The 16,274-nt window shown below is 42.3% G+C and overlaps 1 protein-coding gene across 11 annotated transcripts; it reads left to right on the plus strand.

Moving 5' to 3' along the window:
- Positions 1–181: 181 nt before the first annotated feature.
- HNRNPA2B1 (heterogeneous nuclear ribonucleoprotein A2/B1) lies at positions 182–16,255 on the plus strand. 11 transcript variants are annotated; one of them, XM_084858527.1, is made up of 14 exons: positions 182–400; positions 5,046–5,156; positions 5,304–5,362; positions 7,769–7,915; positions 9,412–9,622; positions 9,814–9,915; positions 10,000–10,080; positions 10,310–10,372; positions 11,122–11,241; positions 12,277–12,399; positions 13,541–13,623; positions 13,781–14,693; positions 14,959–15,063; positions 15,685–16,255. In XM_084858527.1, the coding sequence occupies exons 4-11, from the start codon at positions 7,772–7,774 to the stop codon at positions 13,600–13,602; spliced, it is 906 nt and encodes a 301-aa protein (XP_084714653.1). In that variant the 5' UTR covers positions 182–400; positions 5,046–5,156; positions 5,304–5,362; positions 7,769–7,771; the 3' UTR covers positions 13,603–13,623; positions 13,781–14,693; positions 14,959–15,063; positions 15,685–16,255. The 11 variants fall into 11 exon arrangements, with proteins under 11 accessions (XP_084714653.1, XP_084714642.1, XP_084714644.1 ...); XM_084858516.1 differs by lacking the exon at positions 5,304–5,362; XM_084858518.1 differs by lacking the exon at positions 5,304–5,362 and having other exon boundaries at positions 13,781–13,816.
- The last annotated feature ends 19 nt before the right edge of the window (positions 16,256–16,274 follow it).

Consider the following 16,274-nt stretch of genomic DNA (forward strand, 5'->3'; position numbering starts at 1 on the left):
AACGGCAGCAGCGACATCTGAGGGGGCGGGGAGAGACGGAAGGGAAGGGAAGGGAAGGGAAGAGGGGGCGGGGGAGAGGCCGCAGCAGCCGCAGCCAGGGCGGGAGCCGCGAGGGGTTGGGCAGGGCTCTGCCAGCGCCGCCGCGCACAGCAAACGCCGCCCTCTTTCGTTCCCGCCCTTCACTGCGCCGCCGTCACAGTCGTTAGCCGCTTCACACACTTCTTCTGCCGCCGCCGCGCCTGCAGTGAGGAACCGCCGGACCGGCTAGACCCGGAGCGCCACTTCAGCCACCACAAGAGCAGCCTCCCCCGAGCACCTATTCGCCTCCCCGCTTCTTTCCTTTTCTTTCTTATTGGTCGAGATGCCTCGCGGAGATCGGGAGAGCGACTGGGTGAGTGAGGTAACGGACGGCGTGGCTCAGTAATGGCCGACCTTTCTACACCCATTGTGTCCTTAACCGGTTTCCTCGCGGGGCAGGTGGGCGGGCGAGCCTTCCCGAGGCCAGGATGGAGGGAGAATGGCGGGGAGGGTTGAATTCATCCCCCCCCCCGCGGCTTTTCGAAGCGGTCGCGAACCCGCTTGACGGGGCTTGGGAGGCCATTAATGGCGGGCTGCTGCACGGTCACTTACCGTTTGCCTCTGAGAGATTTGGCCAATGAATATTACGTGCGAAGTATGAAAAACAGCAGTAGGATTATCCCCCCTCCCCCCAAAAGGAAACTCTTGAAAGAGCGAACGCCGTTTTACACCGTTTCCGCCGTCGGTTCAGTGGCAAAGATGCTGGTTTATGAAGAAAGGGGGATAGGTCCTTGGTTAATTACACCCCCCCCCCCGTTTTGGCGCGATTATTTTTCTTCGTGCCTCTTCGGCAATTTCCGGAAAGCAGGCAGGGATAGGTTCTTGTGGCCTTCGGCTTTTCCGGAAATGGTCGAAGGGGCTGCGGAGAAGGACGAATACTCTTCGGCTGTCTTCCGGCCGTGTCCGAAAGTAGCCGGCTAGGGCCGGAAACCGCCGAAAGGACCCCTTGAGATGACGATGCGTATTTTGGCCGTTGCCGGAATGAACGTGGTTAATGGCTATAAAACCTTACTGCCGTTTAAAAAGACAAAAAAACATTCCCCCCGAAGTCAGTTATATTGGTTCAAGAAAGTGATAGTTCCAAACAAAATGGCTCAAGGGTAGCGAATAAGTAGATATTATTCAAAACATACTTTTTGTCCCCGTGTATTGTGACAACTTCGTGGTTTCACGTAGTTAAAATAACCCTGGGGACTTTTAGGGAGCGAAGGGAACGAACGATGATTTGAGTACGTAAGAATGAATGCCGCCATTACCAGAAAGACGGGACTGTATTCTCAAACTGCGTTACGCAAAACATGTGGCTCATAGTACGCTAACGATGGAAAATTCTCGTATTCCGGGATTGCGGTGTGTCGGCGATGAGAGCACGAAATGCGGCACAGTACGCCATTAGCGTAGATGCTTGAGATGACGCAGAGCCCGTTAGTTGGAAACACTTGGTGGCGCAGTTGGCGGGACGTGGTGCCTTCTACTGAAGACGTTAGTGGGAAGGAAGGTTCTGGAAGGGCCAGCGGCAGTTGGGAGAAAGGGAGCAGGTGGCTTAGCAGTTGTGGCGAGCTCAGGACCCCCACATAGGCCTAGGGAGAATTATGGAGGTCAGTGGCTTTTCTGCTTCCTGCCTAACGAGGACGGACTGAGCCATGTATGACAGAAGGGAGGGAGAGAACGTGTCTGTGTGAGGTCATGAAGCAAATGAGCACGTCTCTACCAAGAGCCCCGACTTCTCTTCCTCGCGCTCCTGCTAATGGAGCGGAGGAGAAGCGCGCCTGCGCAGAAGAGAGAAATAAAGTCTTTCTTGGCCTGCTGGGAAAGAACCCCCTCCCGTATTACTCGGCGCCATTTTCTCTCATAGCCTGCTGAGGAGCTCGGGTTCTTGAGGCGTCACATGGCGGAGCCATCTTCACTGGATGGGCGGGGAATAAGCTCGTCCCTGAAAAGCAGTTTTAACTACTTCAGGGGTGAGCAAGTCTTAGAGACTCGCTTCTCCAGTCGTTCTTTGTTTCTTTATCGCTTCATCTGCCCTTCCCAGACATTTAAAACCGTTCAGTTCGGTAAGAAAACAGTTTGTATCACTGGATAAGTTGTCGGCTGCATACTCTAACTTTTGTCTTTACAGTGTAAACTCTATGAAGCATGGCCCTTATCACTTAAGCTTCTGGTCTTCTTTCAAAATCACACCAGTTTGCTAAGTTGTTTTAGAAATCACCATGCTTATGTAGAGGTACCCAACCCCAAGTACTATACAAGTGCAGTTAAAATTCTATGATGTACTTGGTTGTTTCAGTTGTGAACCACCCAGAGAGCTTCAGCTATTGGCCGGTATAGAAATGAAATAAATAAACTAAGCTGTTAAACAAGAAAGAGTTTATTTCAAAGTAGTAAGAGAAGTATAGTTGGGTCTTGTAAAGGCTTATAGGATCTTGTAAAGACTTTGAAGACCCAGAATAGCCCAGATCTTTTGAAGTAGGCAGAGGGCTGGCCATTGTATTTTTCTCCCTCTACTGGTGGATACATAGCCTATTGTTGAAATGGCACTTACAATCCCATGTTATTTTCTTGATGACATTGCTGCCTGCCTGCCTGCCTGTATTTCTTGAAGATCTTAAATTATGTTATGGGTCTATGCGACCAGCTGTGTTTGGACTACTTGATATCACCGGGCAGACACACACATGCACACACAAGTAAGGTCTTGGAAAAGCTTATTTTGCTGTGTTGCAGATTGACATCTTAAGAATTGTTTAAGTGCTATTTGCAAGCTTTTACAGTTCTTAAATGCTTTACATTCTGTGTTAATGCTTTCATAGACATATAGGCCAGTATTCAAGAGGGCACTTAAGTCCCTGCTAATTCTCCTGCCCTCCCAATGATTCCATCCTGCAAATGGCCTCCACCACTTGTGCAACGGCAATTTAGCACTTCTCAGGGCTTCCTCTAGGAAGTGCTAAATTGCTCCCTTGCATAAGCGGCAGATCCCCCTTGCAGAAGGGAGTTTGTAGGGCAAAAGGGAATTGGTGGGGATAGAAGCATTGAATACTGTTGGGTATTTGTTGGATACTGCCCATAAGATAGTTCAAAGATTTTAAAAATGGAACACCTGTAATCCAACAAGGGGTGGGTGTGGATGTGTGGGTGGGTGTGTGTGTGTGTGTGTGTGTGAGAGAGAGAGAGAGAGAAAGGTTTCTTAAAAAAAAAAAGTTTTTCACTTAAGGATGGTTGTTGTGAAAAATGTGAAATCTTAGGGGAACTTCCTTTGAATTCATTTTTAGTTAACAATGTTTGTTTGTTTATTTATTGCATTTATACCCCGCCTTTTTTCCTCTTGCAAGGAACTCAAGGCAGTGTACATAATCCTCCTCCTCTCCATTTTATCCTCACAACAACAACCCTGTGAGGTAGGTTGGGCTGGGAGTCTGTGACTGGCCCAAAGTCACCCAGTGAGGTTCCATGGACGAATGGGGACTAGAACCCGTACCGTCCGACTCCCAGTCCAACACTCTAGCCACTACACCACAGATGGACCCTCTCTAGACAGTTAAAAAGAGCCCAGGACTCACTTCCTTTTTCTGATAGTTTAAAAAAAAAAAAAAAAATCTGCCAGATTGTCTAAATAAAAAAGGTGATTAAATGATGGCCAAAAAATCCCTTCAGGAGCCACATCTTCTTTACAGATTAGGCATAAGGCAAGACTCTTTGAGATAACTTCTGTGCTTTAGGAATGTGAAGCTTGCTGTTTGAGCTGTGAAGGAAGCTTGCAGTCCAACACTCAGGCTGAACTTTATTTCCATATAGTGGTGTTTCTTATTCTATTATTGTGGAGATGGCCCACTGGACTCTGTCCTTTTCAGTTCTGTTACAGGCTAGCACCTTTCCCATTGCTAACATGTCCATGTAGCAACTCTAGGAATAGCGAACCTCAGCCTTCTTCAATCGGGTGCCCGCCAGATGTTTTGAACTTCAACTCCCATCTGCCCCAGCTAGCATCAGTTGTCCGGAATTCTGGGAGCTGTAGTTCAAAACATCTGGAGGGCACCAAGTTGGGGAAGGCTGGCTTACTTCATATTATGAAAATGTAGACGCACCTGTTTGCGTGTAGGCTGCAACTCGGTTGCAGAAAGGATTCAGTACACTGCCAGTGTTCCATGTAGCAGTGTTGACAAGCCACAAATATGTATAGCTCCATTGTCATTGTGAAACAGGTAGTTCTCTTTGGTGACAAGGTTGGAGAGAAACATCTGCGTCCAAGAAAGAACAGATGCCTGCAAACTTGGCTTAGAATACCTTTAAATTAATGAATATACTCGTTATGATATATAAAATGCATTTGTATTGGCATGTGGCACATCTAGGGTAAAGTTTTCTTTGGGCATAGTTCTTTAATCAGCATTCCAGGTTATAATTTCATTCTGTTGGGAGTTTTAAGAATGAAATTTTCTAGCTCCTGAATTTTGTTTGTTTCCCTGCCCAGAGAGTCGGATCATTGTTTGCCTAGCTAGGTGAACTCTGCAAGACTGGGGCCAGGAAAGAGAAAAAAACAAGATCCTGTAGTTGCTTGGAGAATGTTCATATTTGTCAGGTTACTAGGAGAGTACCTTTTTGCAAGGCAAAAAAGGTATTTTCACTTTAAACCTAGAGAACCTTGTAAGGTTCTCAGTTCTCAATTTGGTTCCTTACTGTGAATAGCAAAACAGACTACCCACATTATTTTCAAGTTTTCACTAATATCTGGGCTTCTTAACCTGTAGACATTCAGCTCTCAGTGAGTTCTTCCACATCTTTCCAGGGACAGTCATAGATAGAACTAAGATTAGATGCTTTTTTTCTGTTACACCAACAGTAAAGTGCTTGATCCAGATAGAGACTGTCCTGTGTCCCAACTACACAGTTGGGAGATACAACATCTAGCATTATGAAAGTGTTTAGCAAGATTGTATGCTATATTGCTGTCTTCTTCTTTGAATTAGAGGGAAAAGGAGCAGTTCCGCAAACTGTTTATTGGTGGCTTAAGCTTTGAAACAACAGAAGAAAGTTTAAGAAACTACTATGAGCAATGGGGAAAGTTAACAGATTGTGTGGTAAGTTGTGTGCTTTTATTTGTTACTTGTTTAAACAATATTTGAAGTGGTTTTGGCAGTCTGATCCTTTGCACTGAACCAGTCTCAAAGTACCAGATTTTGATGTTCTAGTGAATTGAGGGAAATAATTTTTTTATCCTAACATAGTGATTCTTCAGTGCGGATTTACCAAGCTTTAAAGATTGAGAAGATTGGTCTGGAAGCAGGTACACTCTATATTGTGGTCAGGGTGGAACTGTGCTGGATATATGAAGATGTAACTCTGAACGATGTCCCTTCCACTTTAAAAAGGTAGAGCACATGCTTTACATGCAGGAAGTCAAAGGTTCAGTCCTGGGCATCTCCAGGTAGGACTGGGAAAGACTTCTGACTGAAACACTAGAGAACTGCTACTAGTTAGTATAGACAATACTGAGCTAAATGGACCAGTGGTCTGTAAAATCCCTACTTTATTCATAGTGCTGAACTGTGGCATCTTGGTATAATCGCTTTTTATAGTAATACCATGTTACAGGTAGTGCAACATGTAAGCCCACTTCTGTCACTGAGCTGCTTTGCATGTAATGCTAAGTCATGGTTTAACATTACAATGTGCGTGAGTCTTGGGTTTATGTGCTGCCTCTGTCCTGCGCATGCCATCAGCACTGCCATAAAACAGCTGCTGTAGTGGTGTGAACAATCACAATGTTTAACAATTGCAACTAAGTATGCATTTCAAAGGAGGCAAAGTAGTGAGGCTAAAAGACAAGTAACTTGCCTGAGAACAAGGCAGAGGTGGAGTATTATCCCCCAAACACCAAGCTGCTCCTTTAAACCCACAGTTTTCCATTTTAGTGGAATACCCATTTCATAGAAGGCAAGCCAATTAATTTCTCCAAATCACCTATACATTTCTCTAAAGTTAATGCACCAATCACGCATACTCTTTTCCAGGATCACTATCTATACACACACAAGCACACTGATCTCCCAGGTTCTCAGCCTAAATAGGCCCTGGCTCATCTACTTTTATTTCCTGCCGCAGCTCTTCCACTTTTTCTTGCTTCCCCAGCCCTCTCCTCAGGCTTCTTCATTTTTCTCCTTCCCTTCTTGGGGCTTCCTTTTTTCCTTGCTTTCACAGCCCCCCTACTTGCCTCTCCATTTTCCCCCTCCCCAGGCCCTGCGTCTGTTTTTTTCTTGCTTCCCCAGGCCCCTCCATTTTCCCATTACTTATTTTTCCTTGTTCCACAGAGGCACAGATGCTAGTTTGTTCTCTCCTCAGAGTCCACATGTCTGCCTGCTTATAGTGTCCAATTAGAGAACAGTTTTAATTGTCCTCTCAGAGGATGGGTCTAATTGGACACTACTAGCAGAGAGAGAGAACAGTTATAATTAGACATAACCAGTGGAGAGAGACTAATTAGACCTGCTTCTTCTCTTATCTGAGCCTACTGGCCAATCAGAACAGTAGGAAGACCTGAGCAGACAATGTGGGTTAGAAGTTCTAGCTGGCAGTGAGGGAAGTAGAGAATCCAGCAAGCAACCTGGTAAGCCTCTGGGCAAATTGGTGCATCTAGGCACTGTGTTGGAGACCCCAGCCTTAACATGTCACCCAGACCCTAAACTGTGGTTAACCTTCACTATGGTTAGTGGAAAGAAGGCAGCTTCTCTGGTTAGCACTAACCATAGTTCAGATTAAACATAGCTTGTTGTATTCAGTTTTGATAATCAAAAATGGAAATGAGCGCTTTCAGACTTCTCCTTATGGTCACACTGCAGGGGGATGGAGACACATGAACCCAGGGCTTACGTAGGGTTGTTCCTTTATTGCTCTAGAGTTACATCTGAACCAGCCGACTGCCTGATGGTTGTGCATACACAATATGACCTTTGACTATTGCTTCTTCTAATCAGTTCTTCCTTGCTCAATTATTTGCTCAGATTTCAATTCTCAAACCACTTTAAGCTACAGTTGTATGTCTTTTTAGCAACTGGTTAAATTCTACCTTAGTACTAGAATTTTAGACTCACTTATATGAAATGTTCCTACTCTAACATAGCATTCAAAGTATGGTTGTTAGATCACACGTTAATTAGTAAATGGGAATTATTATTTTTTTTAGGGGAGGAGAAATGCGCAGGGAGCTTCTGAAAGTAGTTATGAAGCATTGAGGGATATAAGAAGAATAAAGAATGGCTGGAGACTTTCACTAGATGTTAGGTGGAGCACAGAGTTTTGGGAAAATGTAGAACAACAGCTTTAGAATTGGAAAAGCAGTGGCTTTTGCAGGTACTGCAAGTGTTCCTGCAGATAACATTCGATTTTAGTTTCATTTCTGTCAGTCAACTGTGACTATGGTGAATAAAAGGTAGCACGCCAGCTCCAAATCTGCGACTTCTTGCATACTGGTAAAATCTAGGAATCTTTCATATTCAGTTACTCTGATTCCAAGGAGAATTTGGTCTTACTGAAGATTCTTCATTCTGAGTTATATTGTTTTTTAAATTGGATTGCTTAGTCTTGATAGCAGTGTTAGAAAGGCAGGGTATAAACATTAGAAATAACTATAGCAATAGTTGTGTAGTAATTCAGAAAACTCCATAGTTGAAATGCACGTTTGTTCATCTTATAGGTAATGAGAGACCCTGCAAGCAAACGCTCACGAGGATTTGGTTTTGTAACATTCTCATCCATGGCTGAAGTTGATGCAGCAATGGCTGCCAGGCCTCATTCAATTGATGGAAGAGTAGTTGAGCCTAAAAGAGCTGTAGCTAGAGAGGTAAGTTTTGTTTTGAGCCTGGGAGACTTTATCTTATGGGACACCCCACTTGTTTTTCCTTGTTTTTGCCTTTTAAAGCAGCCTATGTGCATTAAAGTTCATAGTAGTATTTGCGGAACTTTATTTCTAGTGGGTGTGGAATACTGTAACTTGGAGGAGGGTCATGGCCAATGAACTACACCCATTATTAGGTAAGAGTATAAGAGTTTAGGAGGCTAAACTTGGTGCACTTGCTGATTAAAAACAGAGTTCGTATAGCATAGTGCCTAACAAACTAAGGGTGCAGTCCTATCGATTGCACCCTCGCCACTTGGAAGCCCCTGAACTCAGAGGCTTCCGAGTTTCCTATGCCCTGCTGGGCTGAAGCTGGCAGGGTGGGAGGAGCAGCAGAGGCAGTCTTCGTCTCCCCATCCTCTATCTTTCCTGATTTTCACTAGACAGGCTAGCCAGGGTGCTTTGGAGTGGGAGGGAGGGGAGGAGGCTCAGGATAACCTCCCCTCCCTTTCTTGCCCACCTGTACACCTGCTTTCCTCATCCTCCAAGGTTGCTTTTCTGACCTTGGAGAAGTAACTGCACTGGCTGCAAGAGAGAGCAGCCTGGGGTTGGATCTCTGACTTTCCCTTCCCAAGTCGAAGTGCTGTCTCTGTCCTTGGAGGGGTTTTCTGAGCTATTCTATAGTCGCTGGAACAGTGTACCAGTGGCCATAGGATTGACTGGATCTCTCCCTTGGAGGGCGGAAAGAGATCTGCCAAAGAAGAGGAGCTTCAACTTTGGATCCCCCTCTCCTACCCTCCCAAACACACCCCCAAACTGGACAGAAATCTATGCCAGGCCTGGTGGTGGCATAGATTAATTCCCTCCTGTGGTTTTCAGTGGGAGGGAATAGGTAAAAGGAAGACAAAAACCCCAGCTGGGGAGGGAAGAAAACAAAAAACGTTTCTCCTTCACTTCTGCCCTGCTGGCATGAGCCTGGCAGATGTTGGATATCTTGGAGGCTCCAACATTGGAGCTTTCTGAGAACAAGGATAGGATTGCCCTGTAGGTTACAAATTAGGAAGTCTGTAGTTCAAATCTTATTTCTGCAGTTACATGGCCTAAGGCAAGCCACTTTCTCTCAGGCCCCTAATCTACAAGGTGGGGAAAATAAAACTGATTTGTCTCGCAGGATTACAATATGCTAATGTATGTGAAATGCTTTGGAGCATACTAGAATGCTATATAAAAAGTATTAATATTGTTTATTGTCAAGATGATAGATTATAGCAATCATAGAAAAAAATTCCTCAGAAGTTCCTTAAACAAATCAATAAAAATAATCAGCTTCCTACTCTTCTTTTGATGGCTGTATCCCATAGTATTATTTTTAAAAATTCTGATATAGTGAAGATGGATGGTTTTAATACTGTTTCTTGTAACACCACCAAATGGGGATTCGGTGTTGTTTTAAACTGACCAGCAACTAACCTAGCAGTTTTAATGGTAAATCTTTTTTCAAGGAATCTGGAAAACCTGGGGCTCACGTTACTGTGAAAAAGTTGTTTGTCGGTGGAATTAAAGAAGATACTGAGGAACATCACCTTAGAGACTACTTCTCGGAATATGGAAAAATTGACACAATTGAAATAATTACAGACAGGCAATCTGGTAAAAAGAGAGGCTTTGGATTTGTGACTTTTGATGACCATGATCCTGTGGATAAAATTGTGTGTAAGTAAAGCTTTGATACTATTAAACATTTTATATAAATGCGATTGTGGCCTGGTCCTATTCCTGGCTACTTCTACTAGCAAGTAAGTTGTTTTGGGATGTAGTGCTCAAGTGAGCCTCTTTTGGAGGGTTAATTTGATGGTTGTACTCTTTGCCTTAAATTTGGTCTGTTCTGTCCTTTTTTTATATAGTGCAGAAATATCATACAATTAATGGTCATAATGCCGAAGTAAGAAAAGCTTTATCCAGACAAGAAATGCAAGAGGTTCAGAGTTCAAGGAGTGGACGAGGAGGTACATTCTGAATGTCATTATATTTATATGCTAAATATTTTTAAAATCTTGTAGATACCTTAAACTTATGTGAAATACTTTCAGGTAACTTTGGCTTTGGTGACTCACGTGGAGGTGGTGGAAACTTTGGTCCAGGGCCAGGAAGTAACTTCAGAGGTGGATCTGGTAAGTCAGGTGATCATGGTCAATCTTTCTAAATAACTCTAAATCCACTTCTTAGACTCATCCATGCCACTTTTCTGATGTGGGTTTCCATAAAATTGACAGATAGTACTATTGGAAGTAAGGAGCCCTGGCAGCAAAGGGTGCTCACATGAGTATGGATGTGACTGACAACCCTTCCCTGTGATGGTTGATACTATAGATAACTTAATAGAAACTTTCTCTTCAACAGATGGCTATGGAGGTGGTCGTGGATTTGGTGATGGATACAATGGATATGGTGGAGGACCAGGAGGTTAGTCTCTTAAATTCTTTTATTTGAGAAGATCTAGCATGTGTTTGTTCTTGACTAATAATGAAAACAGTACAAGTGTCTTGAAACCAATTACCAAATGCTAATAGAAAAGTAATACAAATGTAGGTATGGGATGACCATTCTGTTCTCTGTTCTGTTGATATTATTACAGTTCTTACATGTTTTAGAATATTCAAAATAAATCCAGTTGCTAACATATTTCTAGACTCCTCTGTAGGCCATATAGATGTGCCAGTAATTCAGATGTAGTTTTCATTTGGAACCAAATAATCCTTTCCAGTGGTGCCCAGTTTAAGAGTGTGTGTGAGAATGATGAGAAATTAAATGAATGTCGTCACTAAAAGTGGTTTGCAGGATAAGATCATAATCTCATTGTGTTTCTATAAGTCAGATTTATGATTCTGCAAAGTAGTGCCAAACCAGAGCCACAAGATGAAAGCCACTGTCCACAGAATTGTACAGCTCCTCCCTCCACATGCTGTGCAGAGATGTGGATCTTGTGTTTGTCAAGCAATAGCATGCTCCATAATACATGGTGTACTGCTTTTGAAACACAGGGAGGACAGTTGGTGATGTGATATGGTGGTCTGCTCCTAATAAAAATACTGATGTCCACTGTACACTAAAGATTTTAAGAATAGTTCTCTTGGTTGTGGCAATAGTAATTGCCAACATAAGATCAACTCAGGTGAGCAACATATTACTTATTGAGTCTTGCTTTACAATAGGTGGCAATTTTGGAGGCAGTCCTGGTTATGGAGGAGGAAGAGGAGGATATGGTGGTGGAGGACCTGGATATGGCAACCAGGGTGGGGGCTACGGAGGTGGCTATGACAACTATGGAGGAGGTAATACTTGAAGGAAAAAAAGAATTTTAAAATAGGGTTGGTCTAGACATATGTTTGAAATGGGAACAAATTATTGCTCAAACTACTAAGAATTGGGTAATCATAGGATTTAAAAGAATGTTGTGGCATTTCTAAAAGCTGTTTTAGTATAGCATTAGCAGACTAGCAGCAAATTACTGCACTCTGATGATCAACAATTTTCTTTTTATCTTGTTTGCTACTTTAATAGCACACGCATCATATTTCTTCTCATTGAGCTGTTTCACACATGATATTATTCCTATACGGTTATATATCTGTGCCAAAAGAAAGTAAAATGTATAGTGGAAATGTGTGAAGTGTGGAAGAAGTTGGCTTAGATCAGAGGTGGGGTGCTGCAGGCCAAATGTGGCCTGCCAGACCTCCCTGTCCATCCCATAGACCTCTCCCCAAGGCTCACCCGCTTTGCAGCTCTGTTTTCTGCACTTTTCAGCTGTTTTCTATGGATCAGCTGAGTAGCAGGGGAGTGGGTTGAAAAATTGCAGGGAAGGTCTCTTTTCCTCCCCCCCCCCCCGATCGTCAGGGAACAGCTGAGAAGTAGGGAAATGAGGGTGGGGAATGTAGGGTGAGTGGTGTTGTAGGAAGAGATTGCTCTTCCTGTATTGCCACCTCACTGCCTTCTCATGCTGTGAGTTAAAAACAAACCAGGTGTCCCTTTCTTAGTGCACAGCATGGAAGCAAAGCAAGCTGGCGATGCAAGAAGAGGGTGATCCCCTCAGCAGCCTTAAGAATGAGATACACAGAGAGCAAGAGAATGGGAAGGAGGGATAGAAAAGGGAGATGGAGACAGTTGCTTCGGCCACACCCACAGCTGGTATGTGGCCCGTTGAAGGAAATGCATGAGTGAATGTGGTCCTCAGGTTGAAAACAGTTCCCAAGCCCTGGCTTAGGTAAGGATACCTGTTGAGTTGCATGTGTGTGCTGGTATTTGAAGCCATGGAATCTTATATTCAAAGCTAGCATTCTGGTTATTGTGAATAAACTCTTTTTATTCAGGCAATTATGGAGGTGGAAATTACAATGACTTTGGAAACTACAACCAACAGCCCTCAAACTATGGTCCAATGAAGAGCGGAAATTTTGGTGGAAGCAGGAACATGGGGGGACCATATGGTGGAGGTAACATGTTGAAATGAAGTAGCAACTATCTATCTCCCACCTACCTGTCATTAAATTCATTGTCACAGGTAGAGAAAATGGGGTGGTACACCTGCAATTCTAAACTGGGCTCTTAATATAAGCCAGCCCATGAGAAAGTAATAGGAAATGCTTCTCCTTCCCTCCTCATATTACAGCCCGTGCTTGAGACTCCTTCCGTCTTCCTCTTCTGAACCTGGCTTATGTTTTCAAAGTCTCCCCTCCCCCCTTAAAACCCAAATTTTCCCCTTTCCACAAACCCCGAAGAGCTGCCTTCAGAAGGGAAGGAAGGGTGCTGGCCCCATCCCCAGGAGTATTCTTGTCGGTCATGGCTGGACTGACAGGTGGTGGGTAGGTTCTCCTCCCACTGCAATTGTACCCCAGGGCGGTGCTTTACTTCATGGTCAGTGAGGGAGTGGATCAGGCAGGAAAGGGTTAACCATTCATATTGAAGTGGGCTGTCCCTGATGATCTAGCTATTAAGAATCATACCTGTTCTTACCTACACAGTCCCTTTCTGAGGTGTTCTCTTGTTTAGTCTAAAGCCCTCTTCAGGCATTCTACTTACCATGTGGAAAGAACATGTGAAGATAAGAGTGCTCTAGCCCTGCCCTCCATCATTTTCTCTGTCACCCCCACATGTCTGAAGAGGTTCTTTAGGCTGTTACCCTACACATGTACAGGCCGACAGATGCGATGATGGAGGGAGCGGGCTGGAATGCTTCTATCTTCACATGGTCTTTCAACACGATAAGTAGAACTCCTGAAGAGGGCTTAAATTGTGATAGAATGTTGGGAACTATTTGCATGGATGCAGATTCAGATAGATATATGTGTGCCATTTGAAAAGCATGATGCCACCTGTGTTGTAAAACAGCAAAATGGTTTTAAAATGGAAATGTACTTGGGTTGTGTTAGCTTTCATTAGATGTGGTGATCCCTATGCCTTTTTTATATTTGGTATAACATTAGACGATGCGATGAGCAGTACAAGTCAGCAATTACACAGATCTTAACAGATTTGGAGGGAGAGGGGAAGATTTACATGAAATATAAGATGTTTATTCACCTTGCTAAGAGGCCATTCTTGTTAATTTTATGCTTTCCATTTTTTCAAATACAGGAAACTATGGTCCTGGAGGAAGTGGAGGAAGTGGGGGATATGGAGGGAGGAGTCGTTACTGAACTTCTGTAAGCTTTTCATGGGTGAGTGTACCCTTTTTAATGATAAAATTGCAGTGTTTCTTGGTTTTAGCTGCAGGGGTAAAAGCTTTTTAGGATATTATCTTTCCTTTTTTTAAAAAACTGGGTAGATGGATAACTTCATAACCTATTTTTTTACTCTTTACTTCTGTTGAAACAGGCTTCACTGTATAAATAGGAGAGGATGAGCCCAGAGGTAACAGAACAGCTTCAGGTTTTCGAAATAACATTGTTAAGGAAACACTTATCTCAGTCATGCATAAATATGCAGTGATATGGCAGAAGACACCAGAGCAGATGCAGAGAGCCATTTTGTGAATGGATTGGATTATTTAATAACATACCTTACTGTGGAGGAAGGATTGTAAAAATGCCTTTGAGACAGTTTCTTAGCTTTTTAATTGTTGTTTCTTTTTAGTGGTCTTTGTAAGAGTGTAGAAGCATTCCTTTGATAATGTTAAATTTGTAAGTTTCAGGTGACATGTGAAACCTTTTTTAAAGAATTTTCTCAAAGTTTTGAAAAGCTATTAGCCAGGATCATGGTGTAATAAGACATAACGTTTTCCTTTTAAAAATTTAAGTGCGTGTGTAGAGTTAAGAAGCTGTTGTACATTTATGATTTAATAAAATAATTCTAAAGGAAATGTTGTGTAATTATAGATTTATTTAAAATACATTGTAAATTAAGGCAAGGAGTGGGTAGTAGAAGGTCCCACAAATACTACAAAGTCATTGTTGTACATGTAAAATGCTGGTAAGATAATGTTTTCTGTAAATCACCAGGTTTAAAATACCTAGATAACTTAAGGGATATCTCTGCAAGGAGAAACACCTTTTTAGATCTTTTAGATGCTGCTTCTTCAATGGCAAGGAAAGGAAATACCCCAGCGAGGTACTCTTCCAGGGACACAGGTCTAGTGCAAGAGAACTCTTGAGAACGGCACTAAGTTCAGCCAGTCTTAAAAAGCTGTGCTGTACTTCTGCAAAGCTTTAACCACAGTAGTTTTAAGGATGCCAACGAAAGCTGAGGGTGTAGAGCAAAATAGTTCTAAGCTTCAGTTAAACTTCTTTAGGTAAGATCTTATTTACTTTTCCTTTCTTAATATTCCAAAAACAAGAAACTAATACTATATGACAGTGTACTGTTTCAGTATAGTGGTTATATTATCTAGTTTAACATAGCAATGAACCAAGTTAACAATTATGTATTGGGAATTAAGAATTCTGTTTTTGTTTGTTTTGGGGTGTGTGGTTTTTTGTTCGTTTTGGTTTGCTATTATATTTTCATTTATTTTAACTTCAGCTACTTAACCTATCTTTTCCCCTACCGGAATCTAGCTTTATGCACCATGGACAACCAATAGACCTGCTGAGCAAATGAACCAGCCAAGTGTCCATTAATGCTTTGCAAGGGTTTCATCCCTGCTATGGTTAGTTAAAATGGTATGTTGCAGCTCACTTACATGGTACAATTTAATCTGTTTATCCTTCAATCTTCATTTTCTTTAAAGCCTAAATACTTAAATGGTGGTTGTAGAAATAGGGCAGTTGTAAGTGTTCAGTGCAGCTGAAATCCTATTGCTATGGAAATGCAACTGTTTTAAATTTATATTTGAAAATAGGCTTATTGTAGAACATCAGATTTAGGAACAATTTTCTTCAATGGTTTGTGGTACCAGTTCTTGTTAGCACTGTGTAAAAGTTGTATGTTAGGGGTTGTTAAATACCTGAGGTGGAATTTATTACTTATTAACTGAGTGGCTATGATGGTAATGTGTTTTCCCTGCGTTTTTGTTAACAATGTGTTCAATGTCATATCATTTTACCTAGAGTAGTGTAGTGTTTGATTCTGCCATTGTAACTTTATCTATACCAATCACACTTGGGGGGGGGGGGGCTGTAGTATTTGTTATGACAATTCTATAGCTTGGTACAATCTGCACATTTTAAAAGCCTGCATTTGCCTCATCTGTGGTTCATAGCCATTTGCTGAAATGTTCCTGTAGGTAATACAATGAGGCATATATGAAAAACTTCTTCAGATACTTTCTTTTTCTTTGGCAGGAAGGTGCCAAGCTGCAGGTAACTAATGAAGAAGTGGTCAACCACAGAAACTTCAAGAAATAAGATATTTCTATTGTCATCACAAAATAGTTGGTTTTGCTGACTTTATTAAAACCTGTTTGGGTTAAATAAATACTACTGCAGCCTGTTGTAATGCTTTTAAAAAATATATAAAAATACAGTTACAACTGTTTTTAGAATTCAGACAGTAAGACTGTGTCGTCATATTTTTATAAGTGATATAAATAAACTTTTCTACAAAAATATTCCTAGTCTAACATTAGCATTTCATACGCAGTTAAAAAAATTAAACATAATTCTTAACGCTTCAGTGTAGATCTTGTTTGGAAACAAGAACTGTTCACAGTAGTACAAGGCATGTTGCTATGTGATATCTTATATACTAATAATGAAGCAGGTATGGAGTTATGACAACTACATGGTTAAAACAGGACTGCTGAGAACCAAGAGGGGGAGGTATCTGCATGTTTGGGGGAACCCCAAAGTTTGCAGAAGTAGAAAAAATCTTCAGGGAAGAAAAAAAAAAACAAGCAGCCCAATGTGGAATAAATTGGTTCAATGGCCACAGA

The sequence above is a fragment of the Heloderma suspectum genome, chromosome 5 (assembly GCF_057233095.1).
Source record: "Heloderma suspectum isolate Gila_16-S chromosome 5, 16-S_ref, whole genome shotgun sequence".
NCBI classification, from domain to species: Eukaryota; Metazoa; Chordata; class Lepidosauria; order Squamata; family Helodermatidae; genus Heloderma; species Heloderma suspectum.